The 27,853-nt window shown below is 38.4% G+C and overlaps 1 protein-coding gene and 1 long non-coding RNA gene across 3 annotated transcripts in view; one reads left to right on the forward strand and one right to left on the reverse strand.

Annotated features, from left to right (window-relative positions):
• Positions 1-27,853, forward strand: part of LOC106728812 — a 146,115-nt gene that overhangs the window by 77,258 nt on the left and 41,004 nt on the right. Inside the window, exons 2-3 of one of the 2 annotated variants that reach the window (XR_004316169.1) lie at positions 8,573-8,658; positions 26,649-26,713. This is a non-coding gene — a long non-coding RNA (uncharacterized LOC106728812). The remainder of the gene's footprint in view (positions 1-8,572; positions 8,659-26,648; positions 26,714-27,853) is intronic. The other variant, XR_004316168.1, reaches the window with a different exon arrangement.
• Positions 372-27,747, reverse strand: ACAA2 (acetyl-CoA acyltransferase 2). Its single transcript, XM_032470418.1, is given in 11 exon segments — positions 372-758; positions 1,631-1,785; positions 3,829-3,899; positions 7,463-7,592; positions 8,136-8,156; positions 8,158-8,312; positions 10,082-10,229; positions 14,398-14,514; positions 16,108-16,236; positions 19,355-19,521; positions 27,534-27,747. Coding segments are annotated over 11 exon segments (1,194 nt in total). The 5' UTR covers positions 27,550-27,747; the 3' UTR covers positions 372-673.

The raw sequence follows: 27,853 nt of genomic DNA on the forward strand, positions 1-27,853 counted from the left end.
GAGACATGCTGCAATATGGATGAATCTTGAGACCACGATGCTAAGTGAAATAAGCCAGGCACAAAAGGACAAATTCTGTATGATTTCCCTTATATGAGGTAACTATTGAAATCAAATCCATAGAGACAAAGTAGAATGGTAGCTGCCAGGGGCTGCAGGGAGCGAGGAATGGGGAGCTGTTGTTTAATGGGTACAGAGCTTCAGTTCTGCAGGCTTAAAAGAGGGATGGTGGTGACGATTGCACAACTTTGTGAATGTATTTAATGCCACTGAACTATACACTTCAAAACAGTATGTTACATTTTCTGTTATGTATATTTTACCTCAATTAAAAATTTTTTTTAAATACAAGAAATGACAGGAAAGGATTAGCTGAAGTTAAGGCAGAATTTATTCTATTTCCTAGCAATCATATTTTTTAAGGCAAAAGTGGTGGTTATTTGGCAAGGATACAATTCTTTTTAAGGCCTTCTATAGCTGGGTTTTAGTTCAGACGTACATCATATTTGGTGCAAATTTGAGAGAATTTATTCTGACATGGGCTCTTGTTCATGATAAATGCATCTTTGCCCCACTACTCCCTGATCAAACGCCATCATGCTCAGTGCAGGGCATGGCCAGTTGCGCATTAGCCAGTTCACATGAGCCTGGGCCATGGAGGCTCCCTGCTCTCCTAGGCTGTGCTCTGGATGATGACCGCGATTCCCTGGCCCCCTCCAATGCAGGCCGATCCTACAGCGTATCTTCCACCCCGACGCCTAAGAGAGAGAGCAGTGGCTGAAATCTACTTCAATAAAGACTGCACAGAATTAATGACATTATTAATTAACTAGAACGTATAATGATCACATTTGCATGATTCATTCTCGTTCAGCTCACCAGCTGAATCTCTTCTCCAATCCTCAATACTGGGGAAAAGAAGAGAAAGAATTTAGAAAGCTGAATATTTTTATTAAAAAAAAAAAAAAAAGGTAGCTACACAGAAGAGAGGGGGCTGAAACAAATATAAAAGCTTAGTTTGCTGTGAGAAAGGAGTGAGGAGAGGAGGAAATTGGGGTGAGCCGGAAGTTGAAGAAGGGGGAGTAATATTCAGCCCTTTTGATTTACTGGCTCTAGATTTTTATAGCATCTTAGAATAAATGTAATTTACTGAGGTTTGTCCGTATAAATGGTCAGATGGTTTAGAAACATTTCATGTCCCTTTCATAAAAATTAGACTCCTTTAAAGTAACATCTGTTTTCATTCTTCAGTTCTGATAGAATGACCTTGAGAAAACCATCTAGGAATTACTTTTGTGCATGTCAGTCACTCATTTCAACCCAATCAATCATCAAGTGAAATAGGAATCCCATTTACCTTAGCCTCACAGGAAGCCAGCATGATTTTCTGGCCTGATGTATTTGGTTTTGTTTGCAATTTTCCTACTGACAGAGCAAAATAGTCCAAAAGACACAGTACAGAAGGAACAGCTCTTCTATTAAACTGAAAAGTATCAAACACACAGAAGGCTCCCTCCTGGAATCCAGGAAACGGTGAAGGAAAAACTTAGCTACTACCCAAATTGTCAGCTGTTTCGTGTTTTTCTGCAAAAGATGGTAAATCTGAAATGCAACAATCTCTAGCAAGTACCTTAATTCATGAACCAGGTGTGTGGTAATTCTTGCTCCAGATCCTCCCAATGGGTGACCCAAAGCAATGGCTCCTCCATTCACATTGGTTTTACTTGGGTCAAGATCCAAACTCTTCTCAACTGCCAAGTACTGGGGAGCAAAAGCTTCATTCACCTTTAAAACAATCACAACACTGATAAAAATCCTTATTCACAAAATGATTTTTAACTGAGAATTGTCCAGTCTTATCAATGGCTAAATTTCCTGGGTTTTTTCCTATTTAAACTAGCTTGCAATGTTATTTTATCATCATTCTTTGTAAAGATAATAGGTTTGAAAATGGATATATTCACTAAATGATACTGTAGGCCTAATTCATCCCTTCGGAAAAACAAATCCTCAGTGATACTATGAACAGATACTGGACTCGAGGCAGTGGGATACTGTAGAAAGCTCACAGGGTCTGGAGCCAGATGCACAGTTCAGATCTGGGCTGTATGCACATTCATTAAACTCTCTTGGCATTCAAGTTTCTTCAGGGGTAAAATGTGACTGTAGTAACATCTTAAGAGTTATTGTTGAGGTTAAATGAAACCATGGGTATTAAGTGTTTAGTGTAGTACCTGACAGAAGCAAGTATTCAGTAAATGGTTGCTGTTATTAGTACTGCTTCGCAGTACTACCAGCCATACTTCCAAGAAGAAACTGATAGACAACAAAGAATAAACCTTCAGAGCTGGATTCGTAAGAGGAACGGTTACTGTGTTGAAATGTGGCCAGAACTAAAAAGTGTCATATTGTTGTATTATACTTAACAAGGCTGGCTGTGACCTTATTTCATGTTAATAATGCTGTATTTTCATATGACCTTAGCTAGGAAATTTTTACAGACAAGAAAACTGACTTTAAGAAAGCCAGCTTTTCCAGGGTTGGGATAAAGATCCAGCCTGTGTTCTTTCCTACTGTGTTTTGTGCTCTCCCAGGATGGTGCTTTATTTGTCCTTGGAGCCAGTGTTATTTTCCCATTTTATATGGTCATGCTTAAGGAGGTCCTAAAAGACCTAGAATATGTTGTGAAACTAGGCTTTTGAACCTAGGAAAGACGACTGCATGATCCTCCAAAGTCCCAGAGACGATCACGGAGGTGCTGAGAGCTGTATCCTGGAGTATTTATACATCGATACATGACTATGAACAGCTCTGCAGAGCTGCCGTATTTCAAGAGTTTTAAGTGTGAAATCTAAAGTTGGAAATTTAGTGGACCTATTTGCTGATAGAAACATGGTAATTAAGTAGCCTCCTTCGAAGCTCTGAGCTGTGATCGCCTGAGAATGGAAGAAGAGATTTAAGGGTAACCATTTGTCTGAAACCACCATTTCCTGGGTGAGAGATTACCACAGAGGATGTCACACAAGTGCCTAGAGTGAAAAGGCCCCTTCTCCATCAATTTAAATAGATTTCCTTTGTTATATTAGTTACTTCCCAGTGTCAAGCAGCGTGTACTTAATTACCTAAAATTTTCAAATACTCTCCAAAGGTAGAATATAATAATCCATCTTTAAGCGTTTTCTTAACCCTTTCTTTTAATTGTACTAAATATTTAAGATGTCTTTGTTCTAAATGAACACTAAAGAAGTCACTCTACCAATAAACTGAAGTTTCCAGTGCTAAAAATTAAGAGTGGTGCATCCCAAATCAAGACACAACTATGGTGTAAAAGCCAAAGGTTAAGTTTGGTGGGGAGGGTGCTCAACTTGGCAGGAAGTGCAAGAACGTTTTAGATTTGGGATCAGATTATTGGTTTTCTATTAGGTCATTTTTTTTAACTTTAATTTTTTCACTTTAATCCATAAAATAGGATTCAAGTTTCTTCTCCCTCACCTTATGTAACATCCAACCCAATTCAATAGGCACATTTATAGTCTAAAATGTAATAGAATCTTATAAGGTCATAAAAAGTTTCCAGGAATTTATACTTTAGTAGAAGAAATCAGGCTGTTTTAAATTATTCAAATATAAATAAAGCATTTTAATCAGGTAGGGCTTGATTACATACCAGCACAAGGCATGTAATGAAAGTAATACTTATTTAGATGCACATCACTTGGAAAGTTTAATAGTACTAAAACAAAAAGAACTATAAAACACCAAACTAAAGCCATTTATGTTACAGAAGTTGGTGGTTTATTCATGTTGTAGAAAAAGCAGGACACTTACTTCTACCAAATCCATGTCCTTAAGACTCAGTCCTGTTTTCTTCAGCGCCCCACTGATGGCAGGGACAGGGCCTGTATAGGAACAGAAGTCAGTTTCATCGTGAAGTGTCAAATTTCTCCTTCTTTACCAAACAGGTTAAGTAAGAAGGAAATAATGTGACAGTTAGTAGCTATAAATCTTGCCATGCTGATAGCTCACTATTAAAGGATGTGACAATAAAGAAAATGGGACCAAGGTGAAAAGCTGGTTATGCTGTCAGATTGTAGATGGGAGATTTACATGAAAAGTTCTGCCATAAATGACATTAAGAATTCAAATAACCAAAGGAGTCATTTCTGGGACTTTGCATAGATCATTCTTAATCCCAAATGGCAAGGCAGACTGAGTGCTCTCCTGGGATACACATCATATGCGTCCCCAGTATAGAAGTGACTGTGGCTACTTTCTGAGTTTTCAGGCCCATTTGAACAAAAGGCAAGAAATAGGGGCAGTCTCGCCATACAGGCAGAGCAAGACAGGAAGCTACCAGTCACTTCAGGGAAAGATACCTGAAGCAAGGAGACATTTATAGCTCAAATAAAAATAAAATACAACCCCTACTGAAGAAATGCAAATCCACCTAAAAAAACTTTTGAAACAAACTTTAGCTCCCAGATTTCTGATGGTCACCAGCGGCAGTTTGATACTGCTCTTAATTTTTAAGTAAATTATTTTTTCCCAAAAGGTAAAAATAATCCAGCTAGGGATGATTATCTACATCTCTATCTGTTCTCAGAGAATGAAATCACCATAAATGTCTAAAAAGAAAAGGATGTGGTATGTTCTGTTGGATTCAAGTAGTCAAATATTCTGTAACAAGTTTCACAAATATACCTCATGTAAAGTGGGAAATCAGTCTTTACAAGAAAAGCGTAACACAATCTAAATATAACGTAATTTATTTTGTTGCCTACTTAAAGTTCCTTGGACAACAGGCTGCTGATGGGTAGGGCTGTCTAGTTGATAACGCTTTTCAATTTAAAGCATTGGGCCTGTTCTGGCCACTGATTTAATACAGAATCTAATTCCAGATTCTTTCTGTATCTCTAAGGCATGAAAACGGGATGGACGGTCAGTAACAGAGCATCAGTTATCCAACATGGTCAGGGATGAAGCATCCTACAAGGGTGAAAGGTACACAGAACTAAAAGTGGAGAGTGTAAAACCATTGTACACACCTCCCTGTCCTCATGACCACAGTCAGCATGAGCGGATGTGCTCATGCTAACTTAGGACCCTTACAGTCATCTGTAACAACAGGCTCTGCCACCAGCTGACTTTTAAAGGGCCGGTCCCACATCACCCTGTGATTTGCTGGGACTCAGGGAGGTAGGGTATTCTTGTTGGGGACAGGACAGCTTATTTCTGGCACTGGCTCTTACCACTAATAGCTGTGTGACCTAGGTACCTTTTGGGGCCATAAGCTTCTCTTCAGAAGTGTTTTGAACTGGTTTTTGACCCATTTGTTTTTAGGTAGTGGAATCCTTTCCACAGATGAAGCCCAATAATAGATGAAGCTAGTGATGCCCCAGCTGGAGAGGCTCAAAGTGCCACTGACCCCCCCACCTCTGCCGCCCTGGGGGGCCCCAGGGGCACCATCTCCCCGTAACTGTGTCCTTCCTTGGAGCCATGACTGCTCTTTTCAAGTGCTGGCTCTCCCCCTTTTTCTGGGTCTGCAGCTACTCTGGAGGGCGAAGCATTGCTATATGTTTGATAACTGCATTAACTGGGAAACGGTTATTCTCAGAAACTGGATTGACAAATCAGTTCCCACTGGATGCTCAATAATCTATTCTCCTGTGTTTATTCATCTAGTGCACTTCGCACAGTCACCTTGTTCAATCCCATACTACAACTGACAGATGAGCAGTCTAGGTGAGGGGGACATCTGGCACTGTGGGGCATCTAACATACACAGCTCCGTTCGAACCCCGAGGGAAAAGAGAAACTCCTTCCACAATGGCATTTATTGTACTATAGGGCAAACATCCGGGCCTGGGAATAGAAGGAAGGGAAACGCTTCCTTGCTCGTGGACTATATTAATGTATCAGAGCCTCTTAAATGAAGTGAAACTGAAAACTATAAAATAATTACTTATCTATATCAGATAAATACAGTTGATCATCAAAACCATCAAGAAAAAATATTGCTAGGCTCTACCCTGGACCTTCTGAAACAAAATTTTGGTGGGGAGGATGTTAACAGGTGGATTTTGATTATCATTTGGGGTTGGGAATCACTGCCCTAGATACCAAAATGATAAATGCCAAGCAATAGACAGATGTTTAACTTTTCAAGCTACTTTCCACTTTTAAGACAAAAGTATACTTTGCTGATAGTGGGTTGCTAACAGCTAGTTAAGTTTTTAAGACTACAATATAGAAAACAATTGACTTTTAACAGATGCTAACATAGCTTGCAGTTTGGGCTGACATAATCTGCAATGCAGTGAAAGACGACAAGCTTACTTTCTTAGGAAGTCTGTAGAGAGATAAATCTCTGAAGGACATGGTAGCAAACGTGGTTGGGTATTAACTTAGTCTCAAATCAGCATAAGTGCTATTATTTGAGTAGGACCTGCAGGATTACACTAAAGGATTTCTGAGAAGGCAGTTCAGCAATAGGTGATCCTCCTCCTTCCATGGAACCTACTTCACACTGCCAATTTTAGTCAAAAAAGGCCTGAGCAAACAGGAAAGTATCTGGACCTAACAGGAATCTGAATCTATAAACTAGGGCAGAATTTTTCTTGGGGTGTGAAGGTACAGGTGGGATACATCAAAGCCTTTGGGTACCAATTTTATTTTTGTAAGTAAGGCATGTAACTGGTTCTCTGTTTCCCCAAAGAATGATAACAGAAACTATTCAAATCAGCACCATCTGCAGTTCCTGAGTGTATCCAGCAGAAAGTCTTGTTTTCCTTCCAATTCATATTTTTTGAGCCAAGACTGTACATGTTTGGAGGGAGTTCCAAATTTTCTCTTGCCAGTACTTTGCTGATTGGGCTGCATTTCTTATAATTCCTCATTTTCCTTTTAAGCCTCAGCTGAGTCAGGTGCATATTTCTTTGACATCTTGAGACAACACAGTGAAAAGAGCAGTGGAATTAGACCTGGATTCCCATCCCTGCTCCATCACTTACTGGTTTGGAACTTTGTAAGACAACCTTCCTAAGCCTCAATTTTCTCATTCACAAGGAAGTCTCACTAGAGTTGTGGGAAGATTAAATGAGATACATTAATGACCATGTATAAAATACCCACTGGGGTGTGTATCTTCTATATTTCAATGAGTTCTCCCACCTCACATTTTCTTTTATCTTGTTAGCACCTTGTAATTCTCTGTTTACTGTGTGATAATTTTATGTGTCTGAAGTGGACAGCAGGACACAATTGCTGCCCACAAGGAGTTCAAGTGCTCTTGGTCTTCCTACTGTGCCTGGCACAGTTCTTCATAAAGATGAGTTGTTTAAATTACCAATCTCCTTTTCTCCACCAGTGACCTCGATTTGACTACTGTTTCAGGAATCCAAACACCAAAGAAGACTTCTCTCCAGAAATATAACAGAATCAGTTTGTTTCACTACAAACTTACCAATACCCATGATAGTGGGATCACATCCAGACACAAAATAGCCCACGATTCTTGCCAGTGGTGTGAAGTTATGTTTTTTAACAGCATCTTCACTAGCTATGATGACAGCTCCAGCACCATCAGAAATCCCCTTGGAAACAAAAACAGATGATTAACTAGAGGGTAAAAGAATCTAGTCATTAAGGTTTGGACTAATGGAGTAGCATCAGGAATATGGCCATACGTACGAAGCAGTGCCATAACCTGGGACAAACCAAGCAGTACTCATGGTCCACTTGGAGATTAAAGAGAGTGTTTTAGGCACTAAATACGACCGCACAGAGGGGAAAAAAGGAAAAAAATGTCAAGGAAAAACATATCCATGTGTGAGTAGAGGTAAGAAATCTGATGAGCTGTATACATGAGGAAGGAAAAAAAGTATAAAAACTGACATAATCAGGTAGATTTCTTTCTAACATTCTGAAAAGACTAGGAAATTGGAGGAGTATTAGATGGACCCTTGGCTAAAATATTTTGTGTTGGACTATGAAAACCCAAATTAATAGAAAATGAACACTACCCGCTTAAGCTAAATAACTAAAGACCAGCACGAACAGGATCTAAAAGACGCTGCGCGATTATTTTGCATTGAACACATCAGATGGCGTTCAAGCTAATCCAGGGTGCTACCCACCGATGCGTTCCCTGCCGTAACAGGTTCCTTCTTTCTTGAACACTGGAGGAAGTTTATTTAACTGCTCCAGGGTGCTTTGGGGCCGGGGATGTTCATCCACTTGCATTGTCTGTTTTCCTTTCTTAGTCTTCGCCTCAATTGGTGCCATCTCATTATGAAAGTAGCCAGCATCATTAGCTGAAATAGTAGAAAGACTATCGTAAGAATGGGGAGGAAAACGAATAGAAACTAGAAAAACAAAATCAAACATATCCTTCAATTTAATTTCTGCTCTACCCTTTCCTCACAGTCTTCTTTAATCTAAGCCTCTATTACTCACATAATTACCCTGCCTACTGGAGGATTTAATATATTTTCATCCATGCAGATGCATTCTGTACCTTTTAAAAAATTACAATTTTGACTTTTTTTTAACTTCAGTTTTTTTTTTTTACAAGGTACTGCTAGACCATCATTATTCATTAGCTACAGATGTAATGGCATTGAATGGATTTAATGCCCTTTTTAAACTTCTCTGGGTGAGGTGAGTATTAAAAAGTTACCAGACAACAATAACGTATACTTACAATTCTATTAAGAGGATAGGTCTCCCATTAAGTGTTCCAACCACACTAGGAAAAAAGTTACCAAGTTTTCTGTGTCACCAACTAGTCTATGACTGAAACTCAATGACAGGTAACCTGAAGAAATTACATGACGCAGTTCTATGTAAAACGCTTACCTACTTCCACCTCCACTGCCTGAAGTGACTTATAATCTAAAGCTTCAGAAATAGGGTAAGTTGGGAATAACAGCCCCTTAATTTTGATACCACCTTGCGGGAGGCTAACACTTCCCCTTATTTGGTTCTCACTATAATTCTGTTAGGAAAAAAGGGAAGGCAAAATTTTTAGATCTCTGTTTTAATCTATTTTAATCTCAGTGAATAAATACTCAGTGAATAAGAATTGCTCGAGGTCAATCTGTATGTGGCAAAACTACAGACTGAAATGACCTCTAGACCAATACTCTTTCACTTTAAATGTGTAACTGAAAACAGGATGAGCTGGATTAGCACCATTCCACTTAGCCCCCTGAAATGTTAAGATGAACTTTATTCTCACTGTTCTGAGTATTTAATAGTCCTAAGTAAGAGTTCCTGCTCACTTATAATAGTTAAGTTTTAAAACCCTTTTCAGAAGACTAGAAAGTTTCTTCAACTCACCATCCTGATAAAAGCACGACTGCCCTCTTGCTCATTTTGGACGGGTTCAACAGCAGTGTGCTGTGTGACATTGCCCCAGAGCAAGGGCCCTGGACTAGTCTGGAGTCTTTGAGACAGGCACAGTGATTCTCAATTGGGAGTGGGAGAGAGAAATCAGAAAAGGATACCCAGCGGGTCTTCCCCAATCATATTGTCCCCTTCTTTTGACTGTGACTTGTCTCACGGGGAAGGACATGCTCCCTGATGGGGAGTGTATCATAGCCCTCAGAGTGTCTACTGACAACAGGCTAGTTTGGGGCAAAATTCAAGTGTCCAGCTAGGGCCAGTTAATCATACTACTATTTAAGTAGAATTAACATTTTAAAAATTTTTATAAACTTTATTTTTTAAGAGAAGTTTTAGTTTCACAGCAAAACTGAGCAGCAAGTACAAAGCTCCCATAATTCCCTACCCCAACACACTCTCAATCATTCCCACAATTGACATCCTGCACCAGAGTGGTACATTCCTTACAGCTGATAAACCTAGGCTGACACCTCATTGTATTAACATGTTTTAAAAGAGAAATACCCAGTTAATTTGTAATCATTAATATCTGATCATTAAAAACAAAGGAATGGTGAACAATGGATTTTTCAAAATATGTAATTCTAAACTAGTATGATCGTTAAAATCTGAAATGATAAAAATCTTTCCTGTAGTTTTCTTTCTATACATATTTATAATATCCAGTTTCACTGACCAGCTTTCCACCTCTGCTGGGACTGCAGGGCGTATTTGTCACAGTCTTCTCTGCTTATTTTATGTTTTACAGCAAGATTCTCTGCAGTAATTGCCATCGGGGTTTGGATATGCTGATCTGTTAATGACATCCACAAAGAGTCTTCCAGCTATTAAAAGACATTAATAAAGTGATTTGTAAAGCATATCTTTTGAAAGTAATATGCTACTATTTCTTAACATTTAAATAATTAATGGTTCCAATCAAAAAGTAAAATTGGATTTTCTGATAAGCGTTTTCTAATACTACAATTTATATTCGGTTCTGAGACATTTTTGAAAAAACATCCAACAATATAACAAAATGCGCACATTCTCCTCTCTAAATGTAGGGCTCTAAAGAGAGCCAACAGTGCTAAATGTGCAGGGTTAAGAACGCAGGGAGCCATCCTACAATCAAACTTAAACCCTCGAGGTTCCATTTTGTATGAAATCTCACGCTGAGTCCTCAGGCACTGTTTCCCTGCAGCCACCTTTGTAAGGCAGTTACAAGCTCCGTAGGAAAGAGTACAGCTGTGCCCTTTTTCCATCTGATGCCTTCAGTGGTAGGAACAGTTGGCTCTATTAGTTACTAAGAGGTTGAAAAGAGCCTTACTCCCTAAGTAACAGTATTTGTTATCCAATAAGTCTCTGATAAGTGCGCCCTATCTATTTCTTCTAGACTGCCCGGTCACCTTTTGAGTCACTAACTTGTCTTCCCAAAGGTCTTCTCAAATGTATATCATAAATACTATCTCATATTTCTAAGTCGTATTCCTTTCAACTTTCACAAAGGCCAGATGAGAAACTGGGTGAACAGGATAAATCAATCATTACAACTGGTAAATCCTAAGAATATAAAACGTCATTAGCCCTTTCACGTGGGAAGGATGGCATAGTATCCTTTATCAGAACTATCACTCTCAGGCAGTTCTCAAAGGATCATCTTTTATCTAACTGACTTGGGGCACTATAATCTATATTCAAAGAGAATGTTTCCTTGGTAAACAAGAAATCTATTCAATGGAGAGTGCTCCAGAAATGAAACTTCAATACATCAAGGTAAAGATTAATTATTTGATTTACCAATTATTCAGTAGGGAGGTTCATTCAACATTTACCTATCTTTTAATTTTATTTATTTATTTATTTATTTTTAATTGAAGTACTGTCAGTTACAGTGTGTCAATTTCTGGTGTATGGCACAATGTCCCAGTCATGCATATACATACATATATTCGCTTTCATATTCTTTTTCATTAAAGTTTATTACAAGATATTGAACGTAGTTCTCTGTGCTATACAGCAGAAACTTTTTAAAATCTATTTTTGTGTATAGTGGCTAACATTTGTAAATCTGAAACTCCAAATCTATTCCTTCCCAGCCCCTTTCCTCAGTAACCATAAGATTGTTTACTATGTCTGCAAGTCTGTTTCTGTTTTGTAGATGAGTTCATAATGTCCTTTTTATTTCTTTTTTTAGATTCCACATATAAGTGATATCATATGCAATTTTTTTTCTCTTTCTGGCTGACTTCACTTAGAATGAGTCTCTAGGTCCATCCATGCTGCTGCAAATGGCATTGTTTTATTCTTTTTTATGGCTGAGTAGTATTTCATTGTATAAATATACCACAGCTTCTTTATCTAGTGATCTGTTGATAGATATTTAGGTTGTTTCCATGTCTTGGCTACTGTATGTAGTGCTGCTATGAACATTGTGGTGTATGTATCTTTTTGCATTAAAGTTCCCTCCAGATATATGCCCAGAAGTGGGACTGCTGGATCATATGGTAAGTCTGTTTTTAGTTTTTTGAGAACTCCCCATACTGTTTTCCATAATGGCTGCACCAACTATATTCCCCACAGCAGTGTAGGAGGGTTCCCTTTTCTCCACACCCTCTCCAGCATTTATCGTTGTGGACTTTTGAATGATGGCCACTCTGACTGGTGTTAGGTGATACCTCCTTGTAGTTTTGATTTGCATTTCTCTGATAATTAGTGATACTGAGCATTTTTTCATGTGGCTATTGGCCATTCGTATGTCTTCATGGGAAACTTGCTTGTTTAGGTCTTCTGCTCACTTTTGGATTGGGTTGTTTGTTTTTCTCTTATTAAGTTGTATCATGGAAAACAGTGTGGAGATTCCTCAAAAGACTAGGAATAGACTTACCATATGACCCAGGAATCCCACTCCTGGGCTTGTATCCAGAAGGAAATCTACTTCAGGATGACACCTGCACCCCAGTGTTCATAGCAGCACTATTTACAATAGCCAAAACATGGAAACAGCCTAAATGTCCATCAACAGGTGACTGGATAAAGAAGATGTGGTATATTTATACAATGGAATACTACTCAGCCATAAAAACCGACAACATAATGCCATTTGCAGCAACATGGATGCTCCTGGAGAATGTCATTCTAAGTGAAGTAAGCCAGAAAGAGAAAGAAAAATACCATATGAGATCGCTCATATGTGGAATCTAAAAAACAAAAACAAAAACAAACAAACAAACAAAAACAAAGCATAAATAAAGGACAGAAATAGACTCACAGACAGAGAATACAGACTTGTGGTTACCAGGGGGGTGGAGGGTGGGAAGGGATAGACTGGGATTTCAAAATTGTAGAATAGACTACACTGTGTAGCACAGGGAATTATACACAAAATGTTATGATAACTCACAGAGAAGAAAATGTGACAATGAGCGTGTATATGTCCATGAATAACTGAAAAATTGTGCTGAACACTGGAATTTGACACAACATTGTAAAATGATTATAAATCAATAAAAAATGTTAAAAAAAAAAGTTATATCAGCTGTTTACAGACTCTGGAAATTAAGCCTTTGTCAGTCACATCATTTGCAAATATTTTCTCCCATCCCATAGGTTGTTGTTTCGTTTTGCTTATGATTTCCTTTGCTGTGCAAAAGGTTATTAGGTCCCGTTTGTTTATTTTTGCTCTTATTTCTATTGCCTGGGCAGACTGCCCTAGCAGAACATTGCTAAGATTTATGTCAGAGAATGTTTTGCCTATGTTTTCTTCTAGGAGATTTATCATGTTTTGTCTTATATTTAAGTCTGTAAGCCATTTTGAGTTTATTTTTGTGTATGGAGTTAGAGAGTGTTCTACATGCTGCTATCCAGTTTTCCCAACACCACTTGCTGAAGAGACTGTCTTTTCTTCATTGTATATTTTTGCCTCCTTTGTCGAAGACTAATTGACCTTAGGTCTGTGGGTTTATTTCTGGACTCTGTATTCTGTTCCATTGATCTATATATCTGTTTTTATGCTGATAACACACTGTTTTGATTACTGTAGCTGTGTAGTATTATCTGAAGTCTGGGAAGGTTATTCCTCCAGCTTTGTTCTTTTTCTTCAATATTGCTTTGGCAATTGTGGGTCTTCTGTGATTCCATATAAATTTTAGGATTGTTTGTTCTAGTTCTGTGAAAAATGTCATGGGTAATTTGATAGGGATCCCATTAAATCTGTAGATTGCCTTGGGACAGTTATGGCCATTTTAACAATATTGATTCTTCTAATCCAAGAGAATGGGATATTTTCCATTTCTTTAAGTCATCTTTAATTTCCTTAATCAATGTTTTGTAGTTCTCCATGTATAAGTCTTTCACCTCCTTGGTCAGATTTATTCCTAAGTATTTTATTGTTTTGGATGTGATTTTAAAAGAGATTGTTTCTTTAACTTTCTTTTCCTGCTAATTCATTGTAAGTGTAAAGAAATGTAACTGATTTGTATATGTTAATCTTGTATCCTGCTACCTTGCTGAATTCTTTTATCAGTTCTAGTAGTTCTTGTGTGGAGAACTTTCTATATATAGTATCACGTCATCCTGCATAACCTTTACCTATCTTTTTAATCCATTCCTTCTCCTCCTCCATCTTCCCAGGTGTTAATTCCACTATCAGAGGTGTCCTGAGATAAAAGTCTAATTTTATGTGAGTTAAAATGTTAAAATTAACAACTATGAAATAGTTTACAAATTTCAAATCACTCATTATTTTGTTAATCTCGTGGTTTAAAATTTTTTCTCTCCCCTAAAATGGTGTTATTTAAATTATTAGTATAATAGCATGAGAAATAATTTTTTTTTAATGTTAATGGTTCCAGAGGGAGAGGGTATAGCTTAGTGGTAGAGTGCGTGCCTAGCATGCACAGGGTCCTGAGTTCAATCCCCAGCACCTCCACTAGAAAAAATTTAAAAAACAAACAAACAAAAAACCTCTCCCCTCAAAACAAACAGACAAACAAATATGTTTATGGTTCCAACCTTGACATCTGATCCAAACTTGGTTCCAAAACGAATATTTCTGACAAAGAAGGGAGCCTGGCTCATGCTTTCGGTTCCTCCACACAAGACAACTTCAGCATCTTTAACACAAATGTCCTATTTAAAAACAAATAAATAACAACAAAACCCTTTTACTGTGACAGAAGTATGTATTAAAAAGTATGTATTAAGCAGTAAACCAATAGTAAATCTAATAAGTAACTTATCCTCATTTACCATAAAAATTTTCAAATTACAGTGTCTCAAAGGGAAATATTTTTAAAATAATCACAAAGCAAATGCTAAGATATCCCATTGCCAAGACACAAGGGGGAAAAAGGTGAACAGAAAGACTTCAGTCACTTGTGCAGAAGTAACAAATCCTACCTATATCTTGACAAGGAATGGTAATTCTTAACTCAATACAAACCTTGAAAATTAGCAGAGATACTAATGTATGGCATAAATGTGAAGATTGCCAGCTGAGAATAAAGAATAAGTCCTTTAAAAAGGGAAAAGTAAAATTTACCCTATTAATGGATGAATCTGAAGGAGACCACAGATGTATAACTAGGTTAACCTAGGGAACTCAGGAAAAGGAACTTATTTCATTCTTCCAACTTTTTCTACTATTTGCATTTCTCAGAAAAACAGCAAATAACGACTGAGCCTGATGTTTAAAATGATCACTAGGAAAATCAGAGTCAATACCTAAGATATATTATTAAAGAAATAAATTCATGTGCAAGTAATTTATTCATTACAATAGGCCTTGTCTTTTACTTTGTCATAACATGAAGACTTTGACAAACTGGATTTCACTGTATCCCTTTTCCCTCTGCTCAAGGGAACAAACGTATTTGCCCAGCTATCCTCTGAAGAGATCATACTTCTACCAACAGTATCATTCAGTTCCTTTGTAATAAAATATGTTTCTTATCAGCCCCTAAATTCTCCCTTTCTCACCTTATAGCCTTCAGGGTTTCAAACTGCCTTTCTGGGAACTCTTGCACACGTGGGTTCAAATTCTGCCTCTACAACTTAGTAACCTTAATGCCTTTAATAATCAGTTTACTTGCCTGTAAATGGGAATAATAATAGTTCTTGCCTCACGGTCCAGTTGTGTAGATTAAGTGAGATAGATCATGGATGTAAATCTAGCAGTGTCCCACAAGTAGGAAGCCCTCAGTAAAAATGACAGTCATGACTAGCTTTAAAAAAAAAACTGTGATAAAATACACACAATATAAAATTTACCATTTTAACCAATTTTAAGTGTACAGGTCATTAAGAACATTCACACTGTTACACCCAACTGCCATCCATCTCCAGAAGTCTTTTCAACGTCCAAACTGAAAGCCCGTAAACCCAATAAACACTAACTTTCCATTCTCTCCTCCCTCTGAGCCCCAGCAACTCCTATTCTCCTTCCTGCCTCTATGGATCTGACCACTCTAGGGACCTCATATAAGTGGAATCATACAGTATTTGTCCTTTTGTGGTAGGCTTATTCTATTTAGCATAATGTCTTCAGAGTCCATTACTAGCTCTTAAGAACTGTTTTCTTTCTATGAATATTCTTTCAAGAAAAACCAAATACTGACCTCTCCTAATAAGTACTATGGAATAAAAACCTACAGTGTTATATTGAAGTAGGCACTTCCCCTAGTAACTATTAATATGTTCAGAGAATTAAAATATTGTCCGTACCTGGCATCCACTAACAATGGACTGAAAACCAGAGCCACAGAGCCTGTTAACAGTGAGAGCTGGCACCTCTTTGGCCATTCCCACACGCAAACCAACATGTCTTGCCAAGTATATAGCATCTGGAGAACTCTGGAATAGAAGGGGGAAGAAAGAATTTCCTGTTTAAATCTTGGAATTAAGGAGAAGGACAAAATATATTAAAATGTTCACAATTTTTCAAAAATTACACACTGTATGGCTCTAAGGTAAGACACAATGCATGTAGGTTCAACATAGTTTATCTAATGTGTTAATGATCGGAATAAAACCTGTAATTTGGTCGACTGGTTTTTAAACATACTAAGTATGAGAAATCCTTCTATTAAATCCTCTGTAGAAAACAGGAACTTATAACAATTAGAGCTGTTTGAGAATGGAATAGGTTATCTGAAAGTAGTATGTTCTTTAACAGAGGAGGTATTCAAGGATGTGGTTCTCAGCCTTGGCTGCACACTGGAATAACTGGAGAGGCTTTATTAACATACTGATGCTCAAGCTTCTAGCCAAACCGATTAAACCAGAAAGGCTGGAGGTAGGGCCACAGGCATCAGTAGTTACTTTTAGTAGCACCCAGGTGACAGTAACATGAAACCATGGCTGAGACCAGCTGACCTAGGAAGGGGAGCGATGAATAATGGTCAGGAGGATAAGAGGTGGGACTAGACCACTGCTTCCCAAACTTTAAAATGCACTCTGGGGCCTCTTGTTAAAATGTAGGTTCTCAATCAGCAGGTCTAGTACTGCCTGAGATTGTGCATCACTAACCACTGCCCTGGGAGGCCAGTGTTGCTGGTCCAAGGACCATACTTTGAGTAGGAAGGGATGCAATGACTTTTTTTTTCTTTTGGACAATAATAACAACCATTTTTATTGCAGAGACAGCTAAAGCACATTTGACAAAATGTAAAGAATTGGTCCATCAAAGTAACTTAAGAGTGTTCATTGTCCTATTTTAACTTTTGACTAGGTTTGAACTCTCTCAAAATAAAATTCAACACATTCAGCACATCTATAGGTTAGGGGTTTTGAATGAAGATGGAAGCTCAGTATAACGACAATTAGTCCATTGACTGAATGTTTCATTTGTTGATTGGGATGAAATAATCTTACTTTATAAATTAATGTCATGAAAGATTGTTGCTCTACAGATACTCTTTTGCTAGAGTTTTCTTCTCTTAGAATACTCTCTAATTTACCTGATTGGTAAAACAGGTGTTTTATAAAATCAAGCAGTAATCCAAGGTAATGGAAAAAATATTAGGCTACGATTTAGGATATTTGAATTAGAATCTAGACTCTGTCATTCATTAGCAGTGTGAGCTTTGGTTTATCTAAAGATCTCCATCTCAGCTGACTTCTTTACAGAAATGGAAAAACAAACAAAAACAAACAAAAAGAAATGGAAAAACAGATTTGAAAATTCATATTGAATTGCAGGAGACCCAGAAGAGCCAAAACAATTCTGAAAAAGAACAACTAACCAGGAGGACTCACATTTCTTGGTTTCAAAACTTACTGTGAAGCAATGATAATCAAGACAGTGTGGAACTGACATAAAAGGACAGACATACAGATCAATGGAATAGAACTGGGAGTCCAAAAAGAAAACCATGCATCTGTGGTCAACTGATTTTCAGTTAACAGTGCCAAGACCATTCAATGGGAAAAAGAACAGTCTTTTCAACAAATGGTGCTAGAACAACTGTGTAGCCAGTCACATGCAAGAGAATGAAGTTGGGACCTGTACCTCAAAACAGATACAAAAATTAAATCAAAATAAATCAAAGATATAAATGTAAGAGCTAAAACTATAAAACTTAGAAGAAAATACAGGGATAAATCTTCATGACCTTAGATTCGGAAATGGATTCTTAGATAATGACAGCAAAAGCATGAGCAACAACAACTGAAATTGGGCTTCATCAAAATTTAAAATTTTCACACTCCAAAGGACACTACTAAGAAACGAAAAGATAAAGAAGAACAGAAAAAAAATTTGCAAATCATATATCTGATAAGGGACTTGTATCAGAATATATAAAGAATTCTTATGACTTAATAATAAAAAGATAAATAGCCCAATTAAAAAATGAGAAAAGGGTATGAATTAGACATTCCTCCAAGGAAGATACAGAAATGGCAAGAGCACAGGAAATGATGTTCAACATCATCAGTCAGCAGGGAAAGGCAAATTAAAACCACAATGAGACATTACGTCACAACCACTAGGATGGCTGTAATAAAAAGATAGACAATACAAGTGTTGACAAGGATGTGGAGAAACTGGAATCCTCATATATTGTAGGTTAAAAAAAAAAAAGTTTCAGCAGCTTTGGAAAACAGTCTGACTGTTCCTGAAGCAATTAAATGTAGAGGTACCATATAGCCTAGCAATTCCACTCGTAGGTACATACCCAAGAGAAATAAAAACCTAGGTCCATACAAAAACTTGTACATGATGTTCAAAACAGCATCACTCACAGGGGACAAGTGTGCACCTCTTTCCAAGCCTTATTCCAGCTCTAAGAGCTGAGAGTGCTCCATGGAGCAGTGGCAGTAGCTTCAGGTCTTCCCCACCTGCCTCACCCAGTCTGGAACCACCTTACGAGCCAGGAGGATGGTGATTAGGGCACCAGTACTCTCAATGGCAAAGCCTCCTTCCCACCAATGAGAGCTGGGAGGAATAAGAGAGACCCCATCTCTTGGCCACACTCAAAGTGTGTATGAATATAATAAATAATGAATATTCAGCTTTCTGTTACCTGCAAATGAATGATCTATTTTGTACACCATACATAGCAAGGTAGAGGGTAAAGGAGCTTCTTGTTTCTTATAACAAACATCGATAATTGCTGTGTGTTACAAATTATGGGGGAGGTGTTGCATTGGCTTGGGTTTGCTACCCTCCTTAGGTGGCACCAGAGAGAATCAATTAACTTCAAATAACTCAAGAAACTTAATCTGCTACTTAAAAAGCAATAAAATATATTCCAAGTCCCAGATATATCTCAGTCATATATATAGTTTCCAAATACATGCTCTTTTGAATTATATATGCCATTGCTTCTGAAGTCAGAGGACTGCTCACATTATAAATACCTTTAACTGTCATTGACTAGTACACCATTATGACATGTCAAAGGAATTATTTTTAGAAACGGATAAAAGAAAACAACAGGTGTGAATACCTCCCTTGTGCTGTACTAACCTGTATTACATTGCCTACAATGACACTGTCAACAGTTTCAGGGGGGACTTTGCCAGCAGACAAGGCAGCCCTAGCAGCAAATTCAGCCAAGTCAGTAGCTGTGAAGTCTTTCAGAAGACCTCCGTAAGCTCCAAAGGGTGTCCGCTTAGCAGCAACGATGAACACACCTATTGCGATGAGGAGATTTACAAGCAAGTACAGGTTAGTCAGTGCTCCTAACATGTTTTAAATAATTTCACTGTGAATCTTATTGTAAAGTACAATTAGATACCAGAAAATCTTTGTCACATAATAATACACAGAATGGGTAGCACTCATAGAAGCAGTTTGAAGAGCTGTCATGTTGATCAACACCGACGTGCTGGCCCCAGGAACCGCACTGCATGGCATGATGTAAATCCATTTTGGTTAGACAACATTCTTGTCCTCTGATGGTTTACAATGCTAGAAATATTTGTTTAAAACTGAAATGCTTCTATTTGCTGGAGGATGTTGCCTAGTCATAGAATCAAAGAATCTCCCAACTAGAAGGTCCCTTAAGGCTGGTCGAGGCCAACCACTCACTCTGTAAGAACTTCCTCTAGAATATTCCTGACAAGAGTTCCTTTCTAACCTCTGCTAGCAAACTTCCAGTAAGGAGGCATACTCCATTGTGTGAAGCAGTGTGCACATGAACCGATAATGCAAACTAATGACTTTTTTCTCATACTGAGCTGGCTCGGCTTACCAAGTCTTCCATCTACCAGTTCTAGTCTTCAATCCTAATGTGTCCCAAAAGTCAGATTATATAGTTCCTAGAATATAGCTGCTTTGAATTTGAATTATATACACCATTGCTCCTGGAGTCATTGGATGACTCAAATGACAAATGTCAAACTTGACATTGAACTTGAACTATTATCTTGTACTGTTACCTTTTACTCTTAAAATGGGCAAAACAGATCACCTTTATCATGGGCAGCCCCTCCAGTATCTGGAGCCAGCTAACCTGTAAAATTCCCCAGACCTAATAACTCTTTCCCCAGTATATAACAAGCATTCTCTCAACAGTTCTCTACTTAACATTAATTCTGGTTGTTTTCCTCTGAAGACACTCTAGTTTGCTAATATCCTCTTATAATGTGTCAGTGAGAATATAAAAGTTTCCTACATGTGACCTAACCACAAAGGATACAGGGGAATTCTCTTTACACCTATTAATGCAAACAAAGCCTATAAATTTGCAGTGTAACTATTAGCTCAGTTGGTGTCCTTGTGCAGTAATGAACCTACAATGACTGTGATATGAGTGGCACCCACTAGAGTTAACAAAGTGCAAAGCCTGCATGGTGGTAAGCAACACTGATTACAGCAGTTCATCACTACTGTAGTAGGCACCTTCTAAGTACTAGACACTTCATCACTTCTCATATAATATCTCATCTTCCCAACAACTCTGCAAGATAAAAGTTACAGTTAACATAGGGGGTACTTTCTGTATGATGGACTTGATGCTCAATGCTTTGCATACACTAATTCTCCCAAAGAGAATCCGAGCACACATTTCCACAGATTGCCAAGAAACTATGGGACTTTTAACATTGGTTTGTGCCCAGATATTAACCTATAATTGAGACCATCAAACATTATACTACTATTTGTATCTAAGTACAATTCTCCTGTTTATGTTAGTGATCTCTATGGAACAAATTAAACCTACCCTAAAAAAAAAAAAAAAAATTCAGTTTCTTTCATTCCTACTTTGAGAAATTTAGTCTTAAAAAATGTTAGGAGCAACACATACAACGGTAATTTAAAACAGATCCAATCAGTTCTTTATAGTTATAATATTCAGATACATACAAAAGGCCATAAACATTAGTTCAGTGGGTTGCAAATGTTTTCCTCCAATAGATGGGTCACTCTGCTACTCTGCCTTCCCGAATCTTTGCAAATGTCCTCTAATCCTCCTTGCTTAATAGTCTCTGTCTATTTTTATATTGGTGTTTATTTCATTTTTTCTTTCCCCTTTGCATGCCTTCTTTCTAATTTTGTTACAGTCCTGCTTCTGGTCATAGCTTACTATGCTCCTATTTGACCAATGGCAACATGTAAGAATGACCTCCTCAAGGCCTCAGAGAATGAACAGAAGCAGGGAGATATAGAGGAGATATGGGAAAGGAAATAGCACAGGGTGAGTGTCCAAGTTATTTACAGCCTCTAACTTGAAGGCCAACAGCCCACACTGAATAGAATGGCTAGATTTCAGAAACTCACAATCTTGCTGGCTTGAAGAATCAGGGAACTGAGTTCAAGGCAACCACAGCCACTGGAAAGTGACAGAGAATCTGCAAGAAAAAGCACCACGGTGTGGAGCCCAAACATCTGGCTGAACCCTTAATCATGCACCTTTGGGGTCAACTACAAGCACCTCAGCTAAAGGGAACGGAATTAAACTTAAGTATGAGCTGCTGCCCTCTATAGGGGAGACAGTTTGCAGTTTGATTTCAGCCAAATTAACTGCCTGCAAAAATAGTTAACAATCAATAAGTTAATACTTTGTGGAAAGTACCAGAATCCAGTCTCTATGATGCTTCACCTGCACTATCCACATATGAAGAAGCAAAAAATATAGGCATATCTCAGAAATATTGTGGGTTTGGTTGCAGACCACTGCAATAAAATAAGTCATACAAATTTTCTGGTTTCCCAATGCATATAAAAGTTATGTTTATACTGTGGTCTACTGAGTGTGCAATAATATTATGTCTAAAAAATGAACATACTTTAATTTAAAAATACTTTATGGTTAAAAAATACTATCACCTGAGCCTTCAGTGAATCATAATTTTTTTTGCTGATAGACGGTTTAAAACACTGTGAGAATTATCAAAATGTAATCCAGAGTCGCAAAGTGAGCAAATGCTTTTGAAAAAATGACACCAATAAATGTGCTCAACTGCAGGGTTGCCACAAACCTTCAATTTGTAAAAAACTGTCTGCGAAGCACCAAAACATGAGGTATGCCTGTGTGACTCATTCTTAAGATGAAAGGCAATAGATACGAACCCCAAGTGACCCAGATGTTAGAACTGGCAGACAAGGATTTCAAAGCAGCTATGAGTCATAACTATGCTCAAGGATATATAGAAAAATATGCTCATAATAAAGGATCAGACATCACCACCAAGAAACAGAAGCTTAAAAAAAAGGGAAGTTCTAAAACTGAAAAATATCTGAAGTGAAATATACACTAAATGCATATGATAGCAGAATGGAAATGAAAGGTGTAAGATTCAGTGACTTTGACATAGATTAACAGACATTACCCAATCTAAAGAACAGAGAGAAAACATGGGGAAAACAAAACAAAAAACATGGGTAGAACCTCAAAGTCTGATAAAGGAACAAAGACAGTTTAGTGCAGAAAGGACAATCTTTTCAACAAATGGTGCTGGGACAACTGGATCACTACATGCAAAAATAACAAAAAAAACTGCAAAAAACTGGACAGACCTTATACCTTTCATAAAAATTAGCTCAAATTGGATCATAGACTTAAATATAAAATGCAAAACTATAAAACTAGAACATACCAAAGGAGAAAATCTAGGTGACCTCTGGCTTGGTGGTAACTTTTTAGATACAACACCAAAAGCACAATCCATGAAAGAAAAATTGAGGCCTTATTAAAACTGAAAACTTCTCTTCAAAAGACACTATTAAAAGAACAAAAAGACAAACCACAGGCTGGGAAAAAATATTTGTGAAATACTAAAATACAAAGAACTTTTTAAACTCAATAAGAAAACAAACAACTGAGTTAAAAAATGAATAAAAAATCTGAACAGACATCTCACCAAAAATGATACACAAATTGCAAATGAAAAGATGCTTGACATCATATGTCATTATGTAACTGCAAATTAAAACAATGAAATGCCACCTCACACCTATTAGAATGGCTAAAGCCCAAACACTGGTAACACCAAATGCTGGTGGATGTGGAGCAACAGAAACTCATCCCCTGCTTCTGGGAATGCAAAATGGTATAGGCACTTTGGAAGAGTGTGGCAGTTTCTTCCAAAACTAAACATATTCTACCCATGTGATCCAGTAACCACCCTCCTCTGTATTTCCCCAAATGAGTTGAAAACTTATGTCCACACAAAAACCTGCACACAAATGTGTATAGCAGCTTTATTCTTAATGGCCAAAACCTGGAAGCAGCCAATATGTCCTTCAGTAGGTGAATGGATGAACTGTGGTACATCCACACAATGGAGTATTATTCAGCACTAAAAAGAAATGAGCTATCAGGTCATGAAGAGACATGAAGAAAACTTAAATGCATGTTCCCAGTGAAAGAAGCCAATCTGAAAAGGCTACACACTGTATGATTCTAACTGTATGACATCTAGAAAAGGCAAAATAATGGAGGCAGTAAAAAGATCAGTGGTTGCCAGGGGTTGGGGTGGTGGGGAAGGAGAAACGAATAGGCAGAGCACAGGGGAATTTCAGGCAGTGAAACTACGCTTTGCAATACTACAGTGGTAGGTCCATGTTATTCATTGTCAAAACCTATCAACACAAAGCGTGAACTTGTAATGTAAAGCTACGGACTTTAGTTAAAAATAACATATCAGTACTGGCTCATCAATTGTTAACAAATGTACCACATAATGCAAGGTATTAATAATGAGAAAATGAGGTGAGGTAAGGAAGTATATGAAATGTTCTTTCTGTTCAATTTTCTATAAACCTAAAACACAGATTTACAGATTTGAGCTCTGTAAACCCAAAACAGAATAAATGCAAAATATACACACACTCTCACTCACCTTGGCACATCACTATCAAACTTCTCAAAACTAAAGATAAAATGAAAATCTCAAAAGCTAGAAAAAAAAGGACACATGGCATAAGTGGAAATGATTCGAATGAACACCAACTTCTCAGAAACAATGAAGGCTGATTTCATTTGCTTCTCCAGAAATTTCCTTTCATGAGTTTCTTCCTGGTACTTCACAGTCTAAGTAAGCATTTTTGTGTGGAAAGTGCTAACAGTGAAACGTGAGAGAACTACAAAAGTGTGTGTGTGAAAATGAAAGCAAAACCAATAAGGTCCCTCTCACAGCATGTCTGCTTGCCCAGTGCTCCCAGACTGTGAAAGCTCAGGATGAGCGAGGCTAACACTGAGTGAATGCAATTATTTTAAATGGGGGAAATGCTATTAAGTGTATTTTTAAAAATAACCTGGGACGTGCAGTTACGAAGTCCAGACAATTTAAAGGATTTTTTCTTGTAATTTCATAAAGTGGCATTTCAAACATGGCAATAATTATTCGATCTGATGTAAATTTTATATGTATGGTAAAAGGTTTAAAACTCAACAGTCGTTAACACCAAACTGAAATGATGCGTCTTTTAAAAAGCTCTGAAAATTCAGAAGCTAGATGTCTAAAAACTGAAACAGAGTGAAAAGACAAATCCAGAGCACAGTGTTGCAGAAATGCAAGGGCCAGGCAAGGTGACATGTGACCACAGAGGAAAAATAATACTGGAAGAGAAACGAATTCTGCTTTCCCTTCTGGCACATTTTTAGGTTAAGTATTTACTCACTTGAACTAGAGCAGTTGCAGACAGCAACCAAGGCAAAGTAAGGAAAACTGCTACTTTTGTATCTACTTCCCTTTCAGGATTAATTTGGCAGCACCCTCTCCCCTTACCTGACTTGAAAGGATACACAGATACACAAATGTTCCCAGCAAAGCTAAGGAGCAGTGAAGAGAACTAACACTTGTTGGTTGGAACCCTCCTACCAAGCACTGGGATGGGTGCTAATAAGACACTGGGGGATTGGTTCTTCTTGAAGTCAGAAATATGATAAATTAATGACAATCTTCACCAGAGTCAATTATGCTCCCAATTAAATGTGTCCTTTTCCCTACAATCTTACCCAGGAGTCCTGCAAGCACCTGGTATGCTACATGAGAGAGGTGTGTATCTGCAACGTATTCTAGCTAACAGTAACAATCAAGACTAACTACCATTATAGACAAGCCATTTTATCTTTCTGGACGTGACTGTCCTCATCTATAAAACAGGGAAATGGATAAGTCACTAGCTCTAACACCATAGTAAAAGGTCTCCCAAATTTATAAATTTTGTGCAGGTGTTGATGTACTTTCTTTTCCCTTACTGGATTCAGTTTTCATCAAATTTTCTAAGCGGTCTGTATCAAAAGAAAGTGGTAAGAACCACTGATAAAATACTAAACAGAGAAAGCAATAAAAAATATTGTATCTTTTTCAAGAAGATAGCTCATTACAAAGCAGCTTTTAAATGATTTGGGTTTTCTGAATAATGCATCTAAAAAATTAATATGCTGCTTTATTAGAGTTGGAAAGAGCAGTGACAAATCCAATTGTAGGAAACTGGATATAGTACAGTCTCAGAGTATCTGTTTTTCACTTGAACTGTTCACATGTCACTTTGGCTCTTCTGAGCTCCTGACTCCCCTAACCAACTGCCTACCTGACATCTCCACTTTGAGCACCTCAATCTTCTTTTCCAAACTGGTTCTTTCCCCAGTCTTCCTCACTCTATAAGTAGTACCACCAGGAACACAATTCCTCAAACCAGAAACCTGAAGTCGTCGTCTTTTTTTTTTTTTATTGAAGTATAGTTAGTTTACAGTGTTGTCAATTTCTGGTGTACAGCATACTGTTTCAGTCATACGTAAACATAAATATATTTGTTTTCGTCTTCTTTTTCATTATAGGTTACTACAAGGTATTGAATATAGTTCCCAGTGCTATATAGAAGAAACTTGTTGTATATCTATTTTATATATAGTAGTTAGTATCTGCAAATCTCAAACTTCCAATTTATCCCTTCCGACTCCCTTCCCTCCTGGTAACCATAAGTTTTTTTCCCATGTCTGTGAGTCTGTTTCTGTTTTGCAAATAAGTTCATTTGTCTTGTCTTTTTTTTGGTTTGTTTTTAGATTTCATGTATGAGTGATATATGGCATTTTTCTTTCTCTTTCTGGCCTCACTTAGAATGATGATCTCCAGGTCCATCCATGCAAATGGCATTATTTTATTCCTGAAGATATTCTTGACATTTTCTTCTCATTGACCTACCACATGCAACCTATCCCCAAGTTCTGTCAAATTCATTCTCAAATCATCCTTTCCCCCCTTTCCCCAACTCCACTGCCCCCAACTCGAGTCAAAACCATGATATGATGTTGCCTGAGCCTTTCCCAGAGATCCTTAAATGGTCTTAAATTCTCCTCCTTGCTATGCAGGAAGCCTGACAGCCCTGTGGAAATCGAGGCGGACTGAAAACCAGATCCTGTCATTCTACTTCAAGGTAGGAGAATGCTTTCTTCTGAATTTAGAATAAAACCCCACCTCCTTCACAGAGCCCACAGAGCCCACAGTGCCCGGGACCACCAGAATGTTGGTTCTTAGATCCTGCGAAGTGTTTTCCTGCCCCAGGGCCTTTGATACAGTGTTCCATCTGAAGGTTCTTCAAAGGACACATTTTTTATGAGCTTTCTTAAGCTTTAAGGATGTGAGAGTTTACTTCACATCCTTAAAAGTAAAATTCCATTGGCTGTGACCATTTGTTATGAAAAGGCAGTTTACATAGTTTTTTAAAAAGTTAATAACCGTATTTATGTACGCAGTGACCACTTTTCTGGAGTCACTCGAAGGAGAGAAAGGGAGAGGGATTAAGGCAGTTCTCCAATAGAACGCCACCAGGGATTTCGGGGAGGGGCGGGTCCCTCGGGCACAAATTCCCTGGCGACCCCAAGAGAACATCCACTCTTCCCCCCAAGCCCTGCTCACCCCGTGACCAAGTCTGAGGGCCCGGGCTCCTCTGTGAGCACCCCTCCGCCCTAGGCCGCCTAGTGCTTATGGCGCCGCCCCAGTCTTCCCCTAAGCCGAATTCGAACCGGGGGGGTCACTACAGCGCGAAGAGGGGGAGTGACCCTCAAGGTCAGAAGCAAGCAAACCTAGTCTCAGCTCTCAATAGGAAGCTGCAGCGAAATCACTGTCGCCAGCGCCGTGTTTTCCCTTGAACCCAAACAATACTTTCGGGTCAGGTTTTTGTCAAGTCCCCTTTACTGCAGAGGAGACCCCCTGACTCCCACAAGGGGCGAGAGAGGCGGGGGCACGGCGCTCACCTCGGAGCAAGGACATGGCGGCGGCGCGGGTGGCAGCGCGAAGGGCAGCGCGGGGATCCTCCTCGGCGACTCAACATGCCGCCCGTCCCAAGCCCGGCTTTAAGAGCGCGGGGCGGCGCCAGCGCGGGCACGCCCCCTCCCTTTCACCTACTCCGGGTGGGCTCGCGCCGGTTCCCTTTGGCCACCACGCATCCCTCTCCGCGCCATCCGGGGGAACCAAGGGCGGTACCAAAACCTCCGGGCGAGACCGGCCTTGCACAAGTGAACATTCCTTCTGAGCCAACTTTTCCCTCACATCTTTGCTTTTTAAAGACTTTATC

The sequence above is a fragment of the Camelus ferus genome, chromosome 30 (genome assembly GCF_009834535.1).
Source record: "Camelus ferus isolate YT-003-E chromosome 30, BCGSAC_Cfer_1.0, whole genome shotgun sequence".
NCBI lineage: Eukaryota > Metazoa > Chordata > Mammalia > Artiodactyla > Camelidae > Camelus > Camelus ferus.